This window comes from Sminthopsis crassicaudata, chromosome 1 (genome assembly GCF_048593235.1).
Source record: "Sminthopsis crassicaudata isolate SCR6 chromosome 1, ASM4859323v1, whole genome shotgun sequence".
Classification (NCBI taxonomy): Eukaryota; Metazoa; Chordata; class Mammalia; order Dasyuromorphia; family Dasyuridae; genus Sminthopsis; species Sminthopsis crassicaudata.
In genome coordinates this window covers 406,814,631-406,834,552 of record NC_133617.1, presented here as the reverse complement: position 1 = coordinate 406,834,552, position 19,922 = coordinate 406,814,631, and the positions used below count along the sequence as shown (strand labels likewise).

The window sequence follows — 19,922 nt, the reverse complement described above, 5'->3', positions numbered from 1 at the left end:
CTCTACTTCTAAGACCACTCCTCAATTTTATCTCTAAGCCATAAAATTAGCATTTCAGTGACATGAAGCACTTGATCTCTCTAACTTTTTCATATAAATCTTTTTGCTCCTGGTTCTTTGCTAAATTTTTTTGGAACTTAGCCTGCTTCATTTGAAGTACAATTTTAATAAACTTTGCCCCTTGAGTTGGAGATGGGTTCAAGACTGCAGATTCTTGTGGGATGTTTTGTGACATCTGTCTGAAAACCTTAACTTTTTGGGGTCTCCTTTTGAACCTCAATATTTGGTGGCCCATATGGGAAGAGCCTGATATCCCCTGACTTCACCTCCTCCTTGTCAAAATAAACCTCTATTTTTTCTTTTCCTTCCTTTCTTTCTTTCTTTTTTCCTTTCTTTCTTTTTCTTTCTTTCTTTCTTTCTTTTTTCCTTTCTTTCTCTTTCTTCCTTTCTTTTCCCTTTCCCTTTCCCTTTCCCTTTTCTTTCCTTTCCTTTCCTTTCCTTTCCTTTCCTCTCCTCCTCCTCTCCTCTCCTCTCCTCTCCTCTCCTCTCCTCTCCTCTCCTTTCCTTTCCTTTCCTTTCCTTTCCTTTCCTTTCCTTTCCTTTCCTTTCCTTTCCTTCCTTTCCTTTCCTTTCCTTTCCTTTCCTTTCCTTTCCTTTCCTTTCCTTTCCTTTCCTTTCCTTTCCTTTCCTTTCCTTTCCTTTCCTTTCCTTTCCTTTCCTTTCCTTTCCTTTCCTTTCTTCCTTTCTTCCTTTCTTCCTTTCTTCCTTTCTTCCTTTCTTCCTTTCTTCCTTTCTTCCTTTCTTCCTTTCTTCCTTTCTTCCTTTCTTCCTTTCTTCCTTTCTTCCTTTCTTCCTTTCTTCCTTTCTTCCTTCCTTCCTTCCTTCCTTCCTTCCTTCCTTCCTTCCTTCCTTCCTTCCTTCCTTCCTTCCTTCCTTCCTTCCTTCCTTCCTTCCTTCCTTCCTTCCTTCCTTCCTTCCTTCCTTCCTTCCTTCCTTCCTTCCTTCCTTCCTTCCTTCCTTCCTTCCTTCCTTCCTTCCTTCCTTCCTTCCTTCCTTCCTTCCTTCCTTCCTTCCTTCCTTCCTTCCTTCCTTCCTTCCTTCCTTCCTTCCTTCCTTTCTTCTAAAGCTTTTTATTTTTCAAAACATATGCATAGATAATTCTGCAACATTAACCCTTGGAAAACTTGGTGTTCCAATTTTCCCCTGATTCCCCAGCCTCTTCCCCTAGATGGCAAGTAGTCCTATATATGTTAAACATGGTAAAAATATATGTTAAATCCAATATATTATACATATTTATAAAATTATCTTGCTGTACAAGAAAAATCAAATCAAACCAGAAAAGAAAATGATGAAGAAAATAAAATGAAAGCAAACAACAACAAAAAGAGTAAGAATGCTATGTTGTGAACCACACTCAGATCCCACAGTTCTCTCTCTGGTGCAGATGGCTCTTTTGATCACAGGATCATTGGAACTGGCCTGAATCATCTCATTGTTGAAAAGAGCCACATCCATCATAATTGGTTATTGTATAATATTGCTTTTGCGGTATACAATGATCTCCTAGTTCTTCTCATTTCACTTGGCATCGGTTCATGCAAGTTTCTCCAGGTTTCTCTAAAATCATCCTTAAGCACCTATTTTTTCCCTCAATGCTATAGCTGGAACATTACAGCTATAACTGGAATTTTAAGGCTTGTTTGGGTCATCTTGAGTTTTACAACTCAGCAAAGTTTTCTTGACTGGGGATGCCAGAACTTGGAAATTCTTACAATTTTTGACAAAGTTCCTAGGGAACCATTGCCAGGGAAGGTGAGGTGCTATAGGGTGGCTTTTAACAAAAACTTTGCCACTTTTTTCATGCTGAAGGTGCAAGAGATATTTTATAGCTTTTGGCAAAGATGGGACAGTCCTCTTCCATGTCATTTTTGTTTGGCTCTGTGTCTCTATGCAGATTGTCTGTGTCATGTTTCTGTGAGTTAGAACTTGTTAATATTGATTTATAATGCAGCCAGCAAGGAAAAAACTTCTATGCTGTAGTTAGAATTCTGAGAAAGATTTCTTAACATCCTTGACTCCCACCTTAAAAGAGGGAAAAAATCTGACTTTTTCCTGTGGATCCCAGTTATGGCTAAGCTGGGGGCTACAGAAATAAAGCTAGCTAATTAAAATTATAGAACCACTAAAATAACATCTTAGCAGATTCTCAAAGTTTTGTGAGCAATGATTAAGGAGTTTGGCGATTAGTCATTTTAAGATTCTAAGAAAAAATTCCTGAGACAGGGGACCACATTCTGAAATAAGAGAGTGAAAAAAACAAAACAAAACAAAACATACAAATAGGTGAATAGCAACTTTTTGCTAACCCTTCCTTGACTATTTTCTTGTTTGAAGTCCCCTTCTGTTCCACTGGGAAAGTACCCCAGAAGCTATTTAGAGATCCTCCTCACAGCACTGATCACTCAGCATGCTCCACTCCCTGTAGTCCTGAGTGCTTCTCAATTGTGGGAATTGCTAACAAGATCAATATAGTCCGTGTTCTTCTCACATAAGATCAGATTAAGAAAAGATCTTGCTATTTTCAATCTGAAAATATGTAGTCATTATATCTTAAATATTTAGGTTAAGGACTAGATATATATACCTGTATGAAATTAGAATTCTAAATTAATACACTGTCTATGGGACCTAACTTATTCTATTGATTATTGAAACAAAATCTGAAACATTTTCAGTATGGTTAGATCTTGTCACTCCATGAACCTGCCTCAAAGAAACAACTGCTTACTTTCCTGGGCATGGCTAGTAGCTATTCAAGACCCTAACACACTTTCCCTCCATTGGGGCTCTGATTAGGTCAAGGCTTTTTAACTTGATGTCCTCCTGCCTTAGAGCAGTGGCTGTCACAGTCCTTCTAATTGAGGAAGCCTCCAAGTTCACTCTAGGCCAAAAGTCATCAGTGGCTTACTAGGGGGAGGATTGCCAGATATCAGGCTCTCCTATTAGACACTCCTGACCTGACTCTCCAGGTGTGTCACACTATCAATCTGCCACCATGCTCCCTGACAGCATTCAGTTGGATGACGACATTCACAATTGTGAGGAAGCTTTAGATTCTGTCTATCTGACTTGAGGGGCATTCTTCTCACAGCTCAGATGGTGAATGGTTTACTGATGTGTCCAGTTTTCTTGAAAAAAGGGAAAGGCAGATTACGCCATAGTGAGCCTTAATAGTATCTTGGAAGCTAAACCACTACCTGCCCTCCCCTGAACCTCAGCTCAGGGACCATATTCATTGCATTCACCAGAATTGGGGTAACTAATTGGGTAAAAGTCTTTCCTTGAAGAACTGAAAAGACTGACTTTTTGCTAAGGATATAATGCCTCGTTTGGCCTATGATTCCTTTCAGCTCCAGTGAGTTTGTGAACCAGGGAGTGAGGTGGGGGTGGTCCCTACTGTCAATCATGCTCAGGAATACAAGAGGAGATGAGTTTGGGAACCACTGCCCCTACTACAAATTCTGATCGTTGTGCTAAGTTCCAGTATCTGAAACTAGTCCCTTTTCAGATCTCCAGGCAAGGGGGAATCGAAACCTACCTGAAGATCTAGTCCACACCTGCAGTTCCGTCCTTTCTGCTGGGCAACTGCTCCACCCTGGTTCTGAGAAGACCCAGGTGCAGAAGACGTCCATATTAATCCTTTCTACCCTGGAAAGCTACAAGTAAGACTTAAAGGATTGCCTCAAACAAGTGCGGTCAGTGACTTCTTTGGCCCAGATAGGAAGACATTTCTGTCCTTTTTCTCCCCTGAGGAAGCCTAAGTTCTGTCTGCTAGCAGCTAGGTGTAATTCTTTCTGATGCTGCTAGCTGCCTGGCTTTGCCCATCCTTCTCCTACAACACCCATCCCTCCTTTCTTTTGCCTCTGACAGAAACTTGCAATATCTAATGGCCAATTGACTGCACCTCAAGCATTATCTTGGTTCATCCCCTGCCTGCTGCTGGACCGATGGGAAGGCACTGTCCTAGTTGGAACACCAAAGCATTTGTTTTACTCTATGAGACCATAAAGACTTAACTCCTTTGTTTGATAAATGGGAAAATTGAAGCATATTAAGGCATATTAGTGACAAGGTTATACAACTAGTGTGTAGTAAAGCCAGGTTCCTATTCTCTTCCCCAGCTCCACATTTTTGCATTTATAAGGGAAAGGTATTTCCAGTAAAGGCCCTGTTTTCAGTGTGAACACCTCCCTACTGCCCTTGACATAATCTGATTTTTTCCAGTAAAAAGAGGTTGATAGGGGAAACTTTTACCTTATCTTTTTAGGGACCAGGCTTCTACCTTACTTCCCTGCTCTTTTCACAGTTCTATCAATCTTCTTCCTCTTTTCAATTCCTTTATGTACCTTCCTTCATTAGAATATAAATGAGAGGCTATAGATTTGTTTGATGTATGTGTACATATCCCCAGTGCTCAGTACCCGAATATGATTAATCCTTAAATGTTTTCTCTTTCTTGCCTGAATCCTGGAGAATAAAGAAAGACATTGTGAAGTAGTCCTGAATTCTGCTGAGGTTCAGAAGGAGATCCCAAAAGATTGATGGAGTGTTCTTGGCTGTTTTTCTGGAGATCTTGGACCAGCCTTTGTTTCAGTTCAGTAATCACTAGGAGAATAGCCAGGGATAAAGTTCAAATTCTTTATTGTCTCTTTGCCTTGGGCTGGGCAGCTTTCTGGAAAGCTTTTCAGACTGGCCTTGGTTCTCAGTGGGGGAAGTGCAGGAAGCCAGTCACCACAGTGGTTGAGATTAAGTGAATGAATCTGGCTCCGAATCTCCAAGGTTATGCTTCAGCCTCCAGCCACCACAAAGGTGGAAGATGGAATGAATCTGTCTCTGCCTCCTCTTGTCTGGCTGAATTTGTCCCAGCTTCTATGCTCTACACTGAGTATAAACCAATCATTATATCACTAGGAAACTATTATTTATTGTAAGAGTAAATCAATCATACCGAACTTAGAAAACATTAAGCACCATGCTAAACTAGATAGTCCATTGTATTAATCAATTCCACTGAATTAGCACCTTGTAAGAATCCTTTAAATACAAGAGTTCTGGTCCATAACAGATTGGGGTTTCAGACCTGTGTAGTGAGGTGTCTCAAAAGAATTTGCAGGCTTGAATCCATCTCCAAGTCAAGAGCAAAGTTTATTTTAATTGTAATGCCAAGTGAAGCAGGGCAAGTTCCAAAAGAATTTAGCAAAGAACCAAGAGCAAAAAGATAGATTTATAGGACAAGATTTGACCAGAGCTTACTGGGTAGGTTTGAGAGGTACCCTATTCACTATTGTCTCTGACCAAAAGATTATGTGATAGTGATAAATGTAGGACTATTCTAAGGCTAGAAGACTTTAGAATCATTGACAGATTGTCAGAACAATAGCATTCTAAAGTCAGAGAGTCTCAGGATCACTAATGTATCTTCCCTAAAGTCTAAGGAAAGAAATATTATTATATTCCTAGGTCAGAAGACTTTTACAATTGTAAGGGATTATGTGGTTTCTTATAAAATCACTAAGATAGACTGAACCTACCATTAAGATGTTAATGTATGAAATAAATTGGTGGGTTTGGGAAATGAAATCCTTTGTATAAATATCATGCTAAAGGACTTAAAATAGTATTATGACCAGCTAAGCTTGAGCAAACGTTTGTAATAAGTCAACCATATCAGTTTGTGCAAGCATTGTAGCAGACTGAAATGTAACAGTATTACACTTTATAACACTTTAACCATGGATGAAAGGAGAAACTGAGGATTTCTCAACACCAAGAGTTTAATTATAAGGCTCTGAAAAACAAAGACTCTCCAAGGGAAAACTTTTTTTTAATAGTTTTTATTTAACAGATATATGCATGGGTAATTTTGCAGCATTGACAATTCCCAAAAATTTTGTTTAAAGTTTCCCCTCCTTCCTCCACCCCCCCCCAGATGGCAGATTGACCAATACATGTTAAATACGTTAAAGTATAAATTAAATACAATATATGTATACATGACCAAACAGTTGTTTTGTTGTACAAAAAGAATCGGACTTTGAATAGTGTACAATTAGCCTGTGAAGGAAATCCAAAATGCAGGTGGACAAAATTAGAGGATTGGGAATTCTATGTAGTGGTTCATGGTCATCTCCAGAGTTCTTTTGCTAGGTATAGCTGGTTCAGTTCATTACTGCTCTATTGGAACTGATTTGGTTCATCTCATTGTTGAAGAAGGCCACGTCCATCAGAATTGATCATCTTATAGTATTGTTGTTGAAATATATAACGATCTCCTGGTCCTGCTCATTTCACTCAGCATCAGTTCATGTAAGTCTCTCCAGGCCTTTCTGAAATCATCCTGCTGGTCATTTCTTACAGAACAATAATATTCCATAACATTCATATACCACAATTTATTCAGCCATTTCTCCAATTGATGGACATCCACTCAGTTTCCAGTTTCTGGCCACTACAAAGAGGGCTGCCACAAACATTCTTGCACATTCAGGTCCCTTTCCAAGGGAAAACATTTGAGAGATAACTTTTTAGAAAAGAATCTGACTAGTTATTTAATGCCCTGGAGATATTTGAGAGGTCTATAAACTAGCTAATCTCTCTTTGTTGATTAGGCAAAACCAAGTCTCCTTAAACCATTTTAAGTGGTTAGAAATTAGAAGCAGAACAAACTCTTTCTTTCTTTTGGAACAAGTCTTACATAACCAAGACCCTAGAGCCACAAAAGCCCACCTATATTCCAGAAACAAAGGTCGAGTTTGCCAATGATTTTAGGACCATTTAAATCATCTCACAGCCTTTGTGAGACTGACCTTCTCCCTCTGAGACTTCAGTGAGAGGACCATCCATTTCTCCTGAGATCCCAATAAAAACTTCTGTTCTTCATTTTGAGATATCTCTAAGTATTTTTGAATTGGAGTTTGCCATACCACACACAATCCTTGATGGACAGATTGTTACAACAATAGCACTCTCTAAGGTAGAGGGAACCTCAAGATCACTGATTCTAAAGCCAGAAAGAAAACTTTAGCATTATTAACTTTGTTAGAACAGAAGCACTCTCAGGTCTGGGCCCCTTCCCATTATTGCTGTTTCCCTTAGAAGCTATACTCTGTCACATCCATGTGCTCTTTCAGTTTCAGGTTCACTTATGGGCCTCCTTTTCCATCAAGAGTTAGTTCAATGGACAGAGATATCTTCTCTTTCCCAGAGATTTCATGGCCATTTCATAAAATTTTAGTTTGAAAAGGATCTTCTTATATCATCTAAATACCTACCCAGGACTTTTAACAAATGTTGAGACTAAGGTACACTGGGTTGCAGATAGAAAAGGTAGGATGAAAGGGAAAACAGGTTTTATTTTATTTTATTTTTTTTGGGGGGGAGGCAGAATTGTATGATTTCCAGTTACTCAAATTGTAGAATGTTGTAGAACTAGGGTCATCTTGCCCCTGGGATTTAGCAACTATGTTTTCTGCCTATGATCCTCTTTGATCCAACTTGCAAAGCCATCCCTACCTAAGTGGCCTACCACCTGCCCTTTTTGTTTTGCTGACAGGAGGAATGTAACAATAAGCACTTGTAGTTTGTTCTTGTTCAACCCAGTTTTACTTCCTCATTTTTGTGGTTTCTACATTAATTACACACAATTTAGAAAATCTGTGAAGCCAGCAAATGGAACAGTTCTAGTCTCCGTGCTGCCAAAAGAATTATTTCTCAATTAGGATCTAGAGAGGTTGTAGACCAAAATCCTTCTACCTAGTCTTGGAACAGTAGGGCACAGTTCTAGGATTTGATTTTCCTCATGGTTATTATGACTATGTCAGAGACTGGAAATGGAATCCTAAATGTCATAAAATATCATAATTTATAGCTTATATGTTTCCTTTAAATCAGCAAATTCAGCAAATATTTATTAATTATTAAATACTTGTTATGTTCAATTCACAGCACTGGGAACTGAGGACATACAGATCAAAGAATGATAATTCCTGATCTAAAGCTTATATGGAAATATGGAATATGACATATAGATATGTGCCATATAGAGAGTTAAGCGGAAGACAAGGAAGAGTGTGTTGTGGGCATGTTACACAAATCACGTAGCCTTTTACATGAACATAGACTGGGGCAGGGTCTGGAGTTTGGCATTCATTCTGGATTCCATCAGGAAGGAAACAAGTGTGAAGCCTGTTTTTTATATCAATTTTCAAAGCTTGAAGAAATCTCAGTTCATGAGAAGTTCCCTCTCTAATCCTGACAAGTAGTCACAATTATCTTCTACTTGAGTCCCTCCAAAAACTTGAGGAATTGGCTGCTTCCCAAAGGAGCTCATATTAGTATATTCTTTCTTGGACTGAGCTAAATTTTTCCTTTTGGCAGTTTTTCCAAATTTTATCTTGTGAATGTTCAGAATAAATAATCCCTTTCCCAGATGACACTGATGGGATACAGCTTCTAGGGAAAACATGTCAGTAGCCCTGAGACCACCTGGCTTTGGCAGTACCTAGTTACACAGATAATGCTGGGTGCCAAATAACAGTGTGTTGGTCTGTTGATAACAGGGTTTCTGAGACAAATGGTGAGGGGCGTACCAGACCACTCCTCAGTTTTTTCTATCTCTGGGCCATAAAATTAATATATCAGTGACACGAAGAACCAAATTTCTCAGTCTTTTTCTATAAATTTATCTTCTTGCTCCTGGTTCTTTGCTAAATCCTTTTGGAACTTATCCTTCTTCAATTGGTGTGACGATTACAGTAAACTTTGCCCTTTGACTTGGAGATAGATTCAAGCCTACAAATTCTTTTGAGACATCTCATGACATGTCTGTGATCCCCACCTCTTGGGGTCTCTTCTGAATCTCAACATTTGATGGCCCTGTACAGGGAGAGTCTGCCCTCCCCTGGATTCATCCTCTCCTTGTCAAGGTAAGCCCCCCATTCTTTTCTCCCTCAATCCTACAGCTGGGACACTTCAAATTACTGGTAGAAAATTTGTTTTTGGTTGTCGTAAGCTTCATGTTCAGCAGATTTTTCCTTGACTGGGGACATCCAAACGTGGAAATTTTTGCAATGCTTGGCAAACTAAACTTTGCCACTTTCCCCCCTCTTTCTGGGACACCAGAGAAGAAGGTAATGTGTTGTAGGATGATTTTTGGCAAAAAACTAGAAATTTTATGACTTTTGGCAAAGATGGGACAGTCCTCTTCCATGTCATTTTTGCCTGTGTTTGCATCTCTGTGCAGAATGTCTGTGTCATGTTTGTTCTGTGAGCTGGATTTTGTGACCTGGAAAGAATTAAAATGTAGCTAGCAATTTTCTCCTATTTCTCTGATAATTAGATGGGCTATCAGACAAGCAGCCCACAGAAGGGACCTGTTGCATTTCTTGCTAAAGGCCCCATTCTACTGAATGTCACCGTCTCTACCCTGGATGACACTCCACTTTTAATCTGTTCTAGGCTTCACACTTTGGATTCTCATCTGGCCTTTCAGCCTGGGGAACATTGACTGGGGACAACTGACTGGGGACAACTGACCAGGACACCTCCTCGATGCCTTGCTGCCATCCCCCACACCTCACACCTCACCTCCTGGCATGAAACCCCAAATCTCTACGACCCTTGTCAGCTCGAAGCAGTTAAGAGGAGATCGATGCCCCTCTTCCCACATGCATCTGGATGTGATGGTTTGAGGGGGGGAACAAGACGAGAGGACCCCGCTACTCTGAAGATCTGTGGAAAAAATCTTCAACCTTGTCTTAAATGAAGGACACTGCCCCAAATTTTCTTTTTTTCTTAAATGAATTTAAGTCTCAAGTGGTTAAGGGGGGAAATGATGGGAGTTGAGATCCCTTTAAGATTCCTTTCTAATTGCCCAACCCAGGTTGACCTTGATTCACAAATCCTGGTCAAAGGCACCCTTTGAATATCCAGGCCCAGCCCCCACCGGATCTGAGCTATCTGAAAAGCCCACCAAGAACTTGGCACCACCCACAATCTTTTGGGTATAAAAGGGGTCAAGCCAGAGCCCTCTTTGTAGGAGCCCTCCCACCAACACATGGTATCCTTCCAGGCATGTAGGGGTTCCTGCCCGCCCAGCAGCCACCTCTGGCCCTGGCGTCTTTCTAACTGAGCTTTACTTCCAAATTTCTACAATAAACCTTTTATTTATCAATCCAAAAAAAAAAATGTATCTAGCAAGAAAAAAACTTTTATGCTATAATTATGCTAAAAAAAGATTTATTTCTTAATATCCTAGAATCCCACCTTAAAAGGGGAAAAAAAATCTGACTTTTTCCTGTGGACCCCTGTTTTGGCCAAGCTGAAGGTTACAAAAATAAAAGTTAGCTAATTAAAATTATAGCAATAATCTCTTAACAGATTCTCAAGGTTTTGAAAAGTATGATTAAGGAGTTTGGTAATTAGTCTTTTTAAGATTGCAAGAAAAAATTTCCTAAGACATTGGGAATAATTCCAGAAATTTAACCTTTTCTGAAAGAAAAAGAAAAAAAACTAGGTAAGTAGCAACTTTTTGCTAAATCTTTGATTCCTGTCTTGTCCAAAGTTCCCTTCTACTCCATTGGGAAAGCACCTCAGAAGCTATTAATAATGTTATATGGCTTCTAGGAGAGACAACAATGATTTTGAAGTCCCCTGACCTTAAGAGGCTTCTGTTCTAACAAATAAGTCAATAATTTTAAGTCCTCTGGCTTTGGAGTCTGGCCCTGGGAACTCCCATACCCAATCTATTATAAAGTTTCTGGCTTTAGGATAGTCCCACAAATCAAACTCCTGAGACCATAGTGAATAGACCACTCCTCAGTTCCTTGCTTACAGTCAGATAGACTTTTGTTTTTCCCCTGAGGCTGGGGTTAAGTGACTTGCCCAGGGTCACACAGCTAGGAAGTATTAAATTAAGTGTCTGAAAGCAGATTTGAACTCCGGTCCTCCTGAATTCAGGGCTTGTGCTCTATCCACTGCGCCACCTAGCTGCCCCTATCAGATAGACTATTAGTGAGAAACAATTTCCAGAGACCACTCCTTCACTCCTTAATTCTACCTCCAGGCCATAAAATTAGCATATCTATAACATGAAGATCTAGATAAATGTGCCTCCTTCTGTTTCTTTGCTAAATTCTCTTGGTATTTAGACTGCTTCAACTGGCATTACAATTACAATAAACTTTGCCCTTTGACTTGGGAATGGGTTCAAGCCTGCAAATTCTTTTGAGACACATGTGACCCCAACCTTCTGGGGTTTCCTTCCCAACTTTAATATTAAGGAACCCTCTCCACAATCCTGATCACTCAATATGTTCCACTCCCGAGAGTCCTGAGTATATCCCAGTTGTGGGGATTGCTAACAAGATCCTTAAAGCTCAAGTCTCTCTGTTTGCTAACCCCTCTCATCTCAGATCAGATTAAGAAAAGAGAATCCTGAAGAACTGTAGGGAAATTCAAATTCTGCCCCACTTGTAGACATGGGAGAAGCCACAACAGTAATGGGGACCTCATACACCTTGCCCAAATACCTCCCCAACTCAACTTGAGGGAGTGGGGATAGAGTGGAGATCAGCCTTTGTGGTCAGCATTCCTTGAGCACTGGCACCTGAAAATACCATCAAAGGGAGATCCTGGCACCAACCATCCCAGCCTTTAGCAGGTTCTGTCCAGCAACTGCCTGGGAAGAATTCAGATGACCTGGAAGCACCCAGCATGGCGGTGTGAGCTGAGAAAGTCGGTCAGCCTCTGTATTTGGTAAGTCCACTATTCTCTGTTTCAGTTATAGAAATGTACAAGCTACGTAATTTATGGCAAATTATTTTCTATCTGCCCTGTTTATTGAGTTGTAAAGAGAAATAATGATTGTTTTGTGAAGATTACTATTGCAGAAGTGCTTATCATAAAACAGATGCTATATGAATGTTAACTGCCTTATTTGATATAATTGCTTCATACTGGATAATTTTACATTGGTTTTTAGACATGACCTTTATCCCTTTGTCTCAAATTAATTTATGGTTCAAACTGCTGAGAGGGGAGTGAAGGGGGTACAGCTGCTAAAGGAAATATAGCAGTAAGTCTAAGGTCTCCTGACCTTAGAGTGCTATTATTTTACAATCTGTCAATGATTCCAAAGTCATCTGGCTTTAGGATACTTCTACAAACATTGCTAATTGTCAGGTAGATAATCTGCTAGTCAGTGATAACCAAGTTTGGGAAACAACAGTGAACAGATCACTCTCAGTTCTACCTCTGGGTCATAAAAATAGCATATCAGTGACATGAAGAACCAGATCTTTCTGACTTTTCCTACAAATTTGTTTTCTTGCTCCTAATTCTTTGCTAAATTCTTTTGGAATTTAGCCCACTTCAATTGGCATTACGATTACAATAAACTTTGCCCCTTGACTTGGAGATGGGTTCAAGTCTGCAGATTCTTTTGTGACTCCCAACCTTATGGGATTCCCTTCTGAACCTCAGCAGTACCATTTTTTTGGTACAGTTTACAACTGAGGAAAATAAGGTCCAGATAGTTAAATTATGGCCCATGGTTAAGTGCTATCCTGTCCCCACTAAGTCTTCTCTATGCTAAACAAAACCAGTGCTTTCAGCTGATCCTCTTCTGACATGTTTTCAGGTCTTCTCATTATCCTAGTTGCCATTCTCTGAATTAAGCAAACAACAAGTATTTATTAAGTATCTATTGTACTACAATAATTGTTGTTCTCTTTACTATTAATATTCCAAATAAGTCTTCTAGGCTTCTGCTTCCATTTCCACTTATTTAACTTCCTGCAATCTAGCTTTCATCTCTGCTACTTTATTAAAACTGTTTTCTTGAGGTCATCAGAAAACTAAGCCAAGTAGACTTTTCTCCATTTTTATTCTCTTTGGTGTCCATGTTGTGTTTGACTTTGTTGAGTAGCCCTCTTGCTTAGATTAATTTCCTTTCTGGGATCATTCTGTAACAATATATCATTTTGGTGGTTCACCTACCACTAAATGTTCTTCTTCAATTTACAGAATATTCTTTTCCCAGCCTTTCAGTAGGTAGTATAAGTAACGTTCTCTCCTTTTTGTAAATGAAGAAACAGAGACTCCAAAAAATTAAGGAATTTGCAGAAGAGGAAAGATGCTAACCCATATCTTCTGACTCAAAATTCAGTGTTTATCCCTTTCTCCTAAATTTATGTAGCGGGAAGCCAAATATCTAATATTTGAGAAAAGGAAATCCTCATATATATTTGTGTATATATGTGCACATATGTACATATGTTAAAAAGATGTTGAGAAAAAAAGAGAAATTTTCAATAATTTGAGTTATAGGTCTAGAGTTACTTGTTGCTTTGTTCTCAGAGAAGGGATACCCTTGGAGTAAAGGTGAAGGGAGGAAAGGAAGAGAGGATGTTTTCTATTTTTTATTTATGTTTCTGCTCCATGAGAAAACTCAATCCGTGAACCTCTGTTTTTCTCCTTCTACCTTATTTTTTTTTTTCTTAAAAAGCTTATCCATTTCCATGGCTTCTATTATCACCTCTATTCTGACATTTAAATATAATATCAATCCTGAATGCTCACTTGGGCTTCTGCTTTAGACTTCCAACTTTTCATAGATCCTATCCATATCTTATCCAAAACTGAACTTTACTTACTATGAATTTTACTGTTTACAATTTCCCTGAAGGTATAGAAAAATGAACATATTTGCTACTGCTAACTGAATTCACTTTCCAAAACTCAACATACTTAATATGTGCTTTGCAGATTCCGGCTTAAAATCTTTGAATCACTTTTGATGAAAACTGTCTTTTAATTTTTTTAAATTGTAAAATAGTCTTAATTTTTCTTTGGAAAAAAGAAACAATCCTTACTTTCCAAGAGCTTAGAGCAGAAATGTATAGAATGGTTGATAATTAAGTCCTTATTGATCTTCCATTCTCTGTATCTTGGTGGCAATTTGCAAGCCAGCCATTTACACCTACTGGCTCTGTGACAGCAGGCAAGACATTTCACCTCTCAGTGCTCCAGAGCAGTGGAGTCAAACTCAGGTAGAAATGGCTGTACATAAGAATCCCCACAGCACGTAGTGACTGAGAAAATGACATTAATATTGTGTTCTATTTTATTTTTATTTATCTGTTAAATATTTCCCAATTACATTTTAATCTTCTTCCAGCAGCACTTAGAAAACCACATTTTAACATTATGTTCTATCATATTTTTATTTATTCTGTTAAATATTTCCCAATTATTTTTTGATCTGTTTCCAATGATACTTGAGAGTAATTGACATTTCTTCTCTAGACAACTTCTAATTCTCTAAATTGCAGAGAAGTTGCTAACAGGGACTGACAGGAGGAGGTTCATCTCTATACCTAAGAAATCACAGGATCAACTCCCAGCCCCAACTCTATGTAGCTTTTATTCATATACTCTCATCATACTCTTCACTCCTTTATATATGTTATTGTTATACTCTTTACTACCAATGTTCCAAATCAGTCTTATTTCCCTCCAAGTAGACTGAAGATAGGAATCATTTTCCACAGTGTCTGGCAAATATTAAGTGCTTAATAAATGATTGTTGACTTCAAATTTTATCTGGTTTGCTCAGTGTAACTGAATGTCTATTGATACTTTGACTAAATCTTAAAGCCTATTTGATAATTACAAAGACTGCTTACTTTTTTATGAATGATACAGTATTCTTCAGAAGTTATTTTAATTATAAACATGCCTTATATGCATGCATTCACCTTCTCTCACTCTTGTCTTCTACTTATTCAGCTTTGTCTTTGGGAGATGCTCTTTCATTTGGTTTAGGAAAGAAACATTCTTGCTGGTTTCTCCATCTTCCTATCCATGCAGCAAGGAAAAGGGAGAGTTCTTCTTAAATAGCTGGATTAGCTATTGCTGTTTTCCTTTTGGCTGAATGCATAGAATTTTAGCAGCATTAGGAGCAAAGTTTGGCCACATCTGGAAAATGGTGTTCTGTATAATAACAACCAATCTCCCAAGCTTTAAGAACATCCATTCTGTGCTACCTCTTATTAGGAGCTGGTTCTTCTTGCCTTGTCCAACATGTGGTGGCTACAGATGGAAAAGATAAAATGAGGGACATTTTAAAATTCACAAAAATATGGCATTTCAGAAATATTATCTAAAATAAAGTAGTATTCACATAATTTCCAGACCCAACCAATATTGCAATACTAACTATATAAGTAAAAGATAATATTTTAAAATTTGTAAAAATTAGTGTTTTTATTACTAAATACAAGTATTAGATTATATTGTAACAATGATAGTTTATTTTTTCTAAAACAACAACAACAACAACAACTGTGGTACATCTATTAACTGGAATCAAGTGCTGCCTTTGACACATACTAGTTATCTGACCACAGATAAGTAACTTAAACTGTCAGTGCTCCAAAAAACTAAGATTATAAGTTACAGATTTGTTCTTATTTTTATCAATGGAAGTAGTCCCTAACAGCAATGCAATCTCAGGTCCACACCAACAAAATAAGCAAAGAACTCTAATAGATTAGCTATGCAATAAACATTACTGAAATACTGATTTATCACACAAGTTATTTAAAATCTGTGACTTCATCAGCAGAGAGAGTTCCCAATGAAGAACTAGCTTTACCAAGATCAAGTTTTGCAAAACATAGTCTTATAAAACTGCCTGGAAGTGACACGTAGATGATACAGTGGATAGAGTACCAGCCCTAAAGTCAAGAAGACTGAGTTAAAATCTGCTTTCAGACACTTAACACTTTCTTAATGTTAAGTGTCACCCAGACTCTGGGGAAGTCACTTAAACCCAATTGCCTCAGAAAAAAAAAAGGGGGGGGGGAGAAGAAGGAGAAAGAGGAGAAGAAGGATGAGGAAGAAGATTGCCTGGATCCACACACAGTGTATATGTTTCAGAAGTAGGACTTGAAGCCAGGTCTTTCTGACTCTGGGGACAACTCTCTATTTTAAAGGAGAATAAGGGCTTGTTAATATATACATATATATATATATATATATACATATGCATATATATATATTTGCTTTTGAGTATCATATTTAAGACCAGAATATTTTCCTTGTTATCATTTTTTTACCCTGAAATAAAAGAAATCCTGTCCTAGAATAAATATACTTCGAAACCTGGATTTCACCAAGTCATACATTTTCCCCTTAGATACCAAAGCAAACAGTTTATAAGCTAGAAGAAAAATGTATGTTTTATACAAATGGGCAGAGTTCCATATTCCTCAGGCTTACTAATAATCTTACAAAAATTTTATATATCTTGAAAGTTGTCAAATAAGTAATTTTTGGGAAAAGAGGAAAATAAACCAGACATTATGCCCCAAAGACCTCTGAAAAGCAGCCAAAAAAATTAGGATTGGAGAAGACGGCAGAGCTACTAGAGTCAGCATCAGTGACAATAATATTTCTGAGAAAAAGGAAACCATAAAAAGCAGACAGCTCAAATTGTGCTTTCAATAGCAACATAGGACTATTTAGTGTAGCAAACTCTGCTCTGAGTAACTTCTGAGGGCATAATTATATTGCTATATAGTCACTAATATTTTGGACACAAATATTCTAGAAAAGGTTAAATTATCTCAGCATACTCTGTTTAAGAAGGCAGAAGAGTCAGTAATACATTTCAGAAAGATTTCTAATAATTTTAATAGATTTTTATTTAAAGTTTTCAGTTCCAACTCTGAGATACCACTATACACCTGTCAGATTGGCTAAGATGACAGGAACAAATAATGATGAATGTTGGAGGGGATGTGGGAAAACTGGGACACTGATACATTGTTGGTGGAGTTGTGAAAGAATCCGGCCATTCTGGAGAGCAATCTGGAACTATGCATCAAACTGTGCATACCTTTTGATCCAGCAGTGCTACTACTGGGCTTATATCCCAAAGAAATACTAAAGAGCGGAAAGGGACCTGTATGTGCCAAAATGTTTGTGGCAGCTCTTTTTGTTGTAGCTAGAAACTGGAAGATGAATGGATGTCCATCAATTGGAGAATGGTTGGGTAAATTATGGTATATGAAGGCTATGGAATATTATTGCTCTGTAAGAAATGACCAGCAGGATGAATACAGAGAGGTTTGGAGAGACTTGCATGAACTGATGCTGAGTGAAACGAGCAGAACCAGAAGATCTCTGTACACTTCAACAACGATACTGTATGAAGATGTATTCTGATGGAAGTGGATATCTTCAACATAAAGAAGATCCAACTCACTTCCAGTTGATCAATGATGGACAGAAACAACTACACCCAGAGAAGGAACACTGGGAAGTGAATGTAAATTGTTAGTATTACTGTCTATCTACCCAGGTTACCTATACCTTCAGAATCCAATTCTTAACGTGCAACAAGAAAATTGGATTTACACACATATTGTATGTAGGTTATACTGTAACACATGTAAAAAGTATGGGATTGCCTGTCATCTAGGGGAGGGAGTAGAGGGAGGGAGGGGAAAATTTGGAAAAATGAATATAAGGGATAATGTTATAAAAAATTACTCATGCATATGTACTGTCAAAAATTATAATTATAAAATTAATAAAAAATAAAGTTTTCAGTTCCAAAAAAATTAAAAATAAAAGTAAAAGAAATAAAGTTTTCAGTTCCAAATATTACCTCTCTCTCCTCTTCTAAGACAGTAAGCAAAATAGGTTATACATGTGCAATTATGTAAAATATTTTCATTAGTCATTTTGTACAAAAAGATTCAAAAGGAAAAAATGAAATAAAGTGAAAAATAGTATTCTATGTAAGATTATTAGTTTTCAATATCAGTTCTTTCTCTGGAAGTGGATAGTATGCTTCATCATTAATTCATTGGGACTGTCTTGGATCATTATATTGCTGAGAAAAGTTAAGTCATTCCCAGTTCTTCACTGAAGAATATTGTTGTGATGGTGTACATGTTCCTGATTCTGTTTACTTAACTATATATCAATTCATGTAAGTCTTTTCAGATTTTTCTGAAATCATCCTGCTGCTGGGTTGCTGATGGCCAGCTCCAGGATGAGTCTTCACTATTGGTCAGCAATGGGATCAAGGTTTCACTAGTGGCTTTGTTAGAGGGGAGTAAAGTAACTGGGGTAGGGGAAGGGAGCAATGTCTTGATGTACTACATAGCCTGTTCATTTGACTAAGGGTCTTATTGATTTGCAGAAGGACAAAGCCTCACTAGTGGACTGTCCTAAGCTTGGAGCCTTGCTGTAGGTCCCTTGCTTTAGACTAGCTCCTGCTGTTTCTCTTAAATATTGTTCCCCTCCTACCTCAATGAGACAGATCTTACTTGGTAAGCTGCTTTCCTATTCCTAGATCAGTTCTGAAGCAGTTTTATAGTTGTTTGGAGGGGGAATATGGGAGGGCTTCAAAGGAATCCTTCCTCACCCTGCCATCTTGGCACCAGAAATTAAAATTATTTTAAAGGTTTATAATACATAAAGAGGCAAGCTTTTATTGTCTGGATAATGCAAATACTGGCAAATGCAGCTGAAGCTCAGAAAAGATAATCAATTTGCCCCATATCACACAGCTAGGAAGGATTGGAGTTGGTACTCCATATTCTATGTGCAGATTGCTACAGTGCTAAGGTACCACAGAAGTCAAATGAAAACTATATGCCCAAATTACAAAGTACTATAAAAGCATAGGCAGATTGTACAGTAAAATTTTGCCTGTTTTATTGTTATTATTAACGAAAATAATGCTATCTAACATTTCTGTATTACTTTAAGATTTGCACATTACTTTACAGTTATTACCTCATTTGATGTCACAACAATTCTGAAAGGTAAGTATTATTATTCTCCCTATTTTACAGATGAGGAAACTGAGAAGACAGAGGTTAAATGGTTTGCCTGGGGTCACACAAATAATAAGTGTTTGATCCTGGATTTGAATCTGCATCTTCCTGGCTTTAGATCCAATACTCCATTCATAGTGCTACCTAGCTGCTTCTAGTGGAAACATTATTTGTGTTCACTGTCTAAAATCAAAGCAGCCAGGAATATAAGAGAGTTTTGCGATGTCCAAACTGTCCATGTTCTTTGTTCTCATTTGTCTCTCTCTCATAATACCTAGAAGGTTTCTAAGTGCTAGTGTGTCAACCAAGGTATAGCAGAAGGATGGAGAAAAGAGTTAACTTTGTAAAGAAGTGGCTCATTTTAGTTCTCCTAGACAGTTAACAGTTTTGTACATTTTTCTTTTTGTAACTCTGAGACCTTTTTTTGAAAAATGAAATTTATGTGCATACTCTTTGATCCAGCAATGTTTCTACTGGGCCTGTATCCCAAAGAGACTTACAGGAAGGAAAAAACCCATATGTGCAAAAATGTTTGTGAAAGCCCTTTTTTTGGCAAGAAACTAAAAACTAGGTGGATGCCCATCAGTTGGAGAATGGCTGAATAACTGATGGTATATGAATGTTATGGAATATTATTGTTCTGTAAGGAATGATTAGCAGGATGATTTTGGAGAAATCTATAGAGACTTGTGTGGATTGATGTTAATTGAAATGAGCAGAATCAGGAGATCATTGTACATGGCAACAACATTATACGATATTCAATTCTAATGGATGTGGCTCTTTTCAACAATAAAATGATTAAGGCTAGTTCCAGTGATCTTGTGATGAAGAGAGCCATCTACACCCAGAGAAAGGACTGTGGGAACTGAGTGTGTATCACAACTTAGCATTTTCACTCTTTTTGTTATTGTTTGCTTGCATTTTATATTTTTTTCATTTTTTTTCCTTTTTGATCTGATTTTTCTTGTGCAACAAGATAATTGTGGAATTGTGTATGGAAGA

General features: G+C 37.8%; 1 protein-coding gene and 1 long non-coding RNA gene across 4 annotated transcripts in view; one reads left to right on the top strand and one right to left on the bottom strand.

Annotated features, from left to right (window-relative positions):
* The window catches only part of LOC141549993 (uncharacterized), a 58,910-nt gene that overhangs the window by 30,430 nt on the left and 8,558 nt on the right, over positions 1 to 19,922 (top strand). For all 3 annotated transcript variants that reach the window (XR_012484478.1, XR_012484476.1, XR_012484477.1), the window contains exons 2-3: positions 3,572 to 3,725; positions 9,520 to 11,817. This is a non-coding gene — a long non-coding RNA (uncharacterized LOC141549993). The remainder of the gene's footprint in view (positions 1 to 3,571; positions 3,726 to 9,519; positions 11,818 to 19,922) is intronic.
* Positions 13,545 to 19,922, bottom strand: part of ANKS6 (ankyrin repeat and sterile alpha motif domain containing 6) — a 79,476-nt gene continuing 73,098 nt past the window's right edge. Inside the window, exon 16 of the mRNA XM_074280095.1 lies at positions 13,545 to 15,153. Within this exon, the coding sequence (XP_074136196.1) occupies positions 15,104 to 15,153 (50 nt within the window). The 3' untranslated portion in view covers positions 13,545 to 15,103. The remainder of the gene's footprint in view (positions 15,154 to 19,922) is intronic.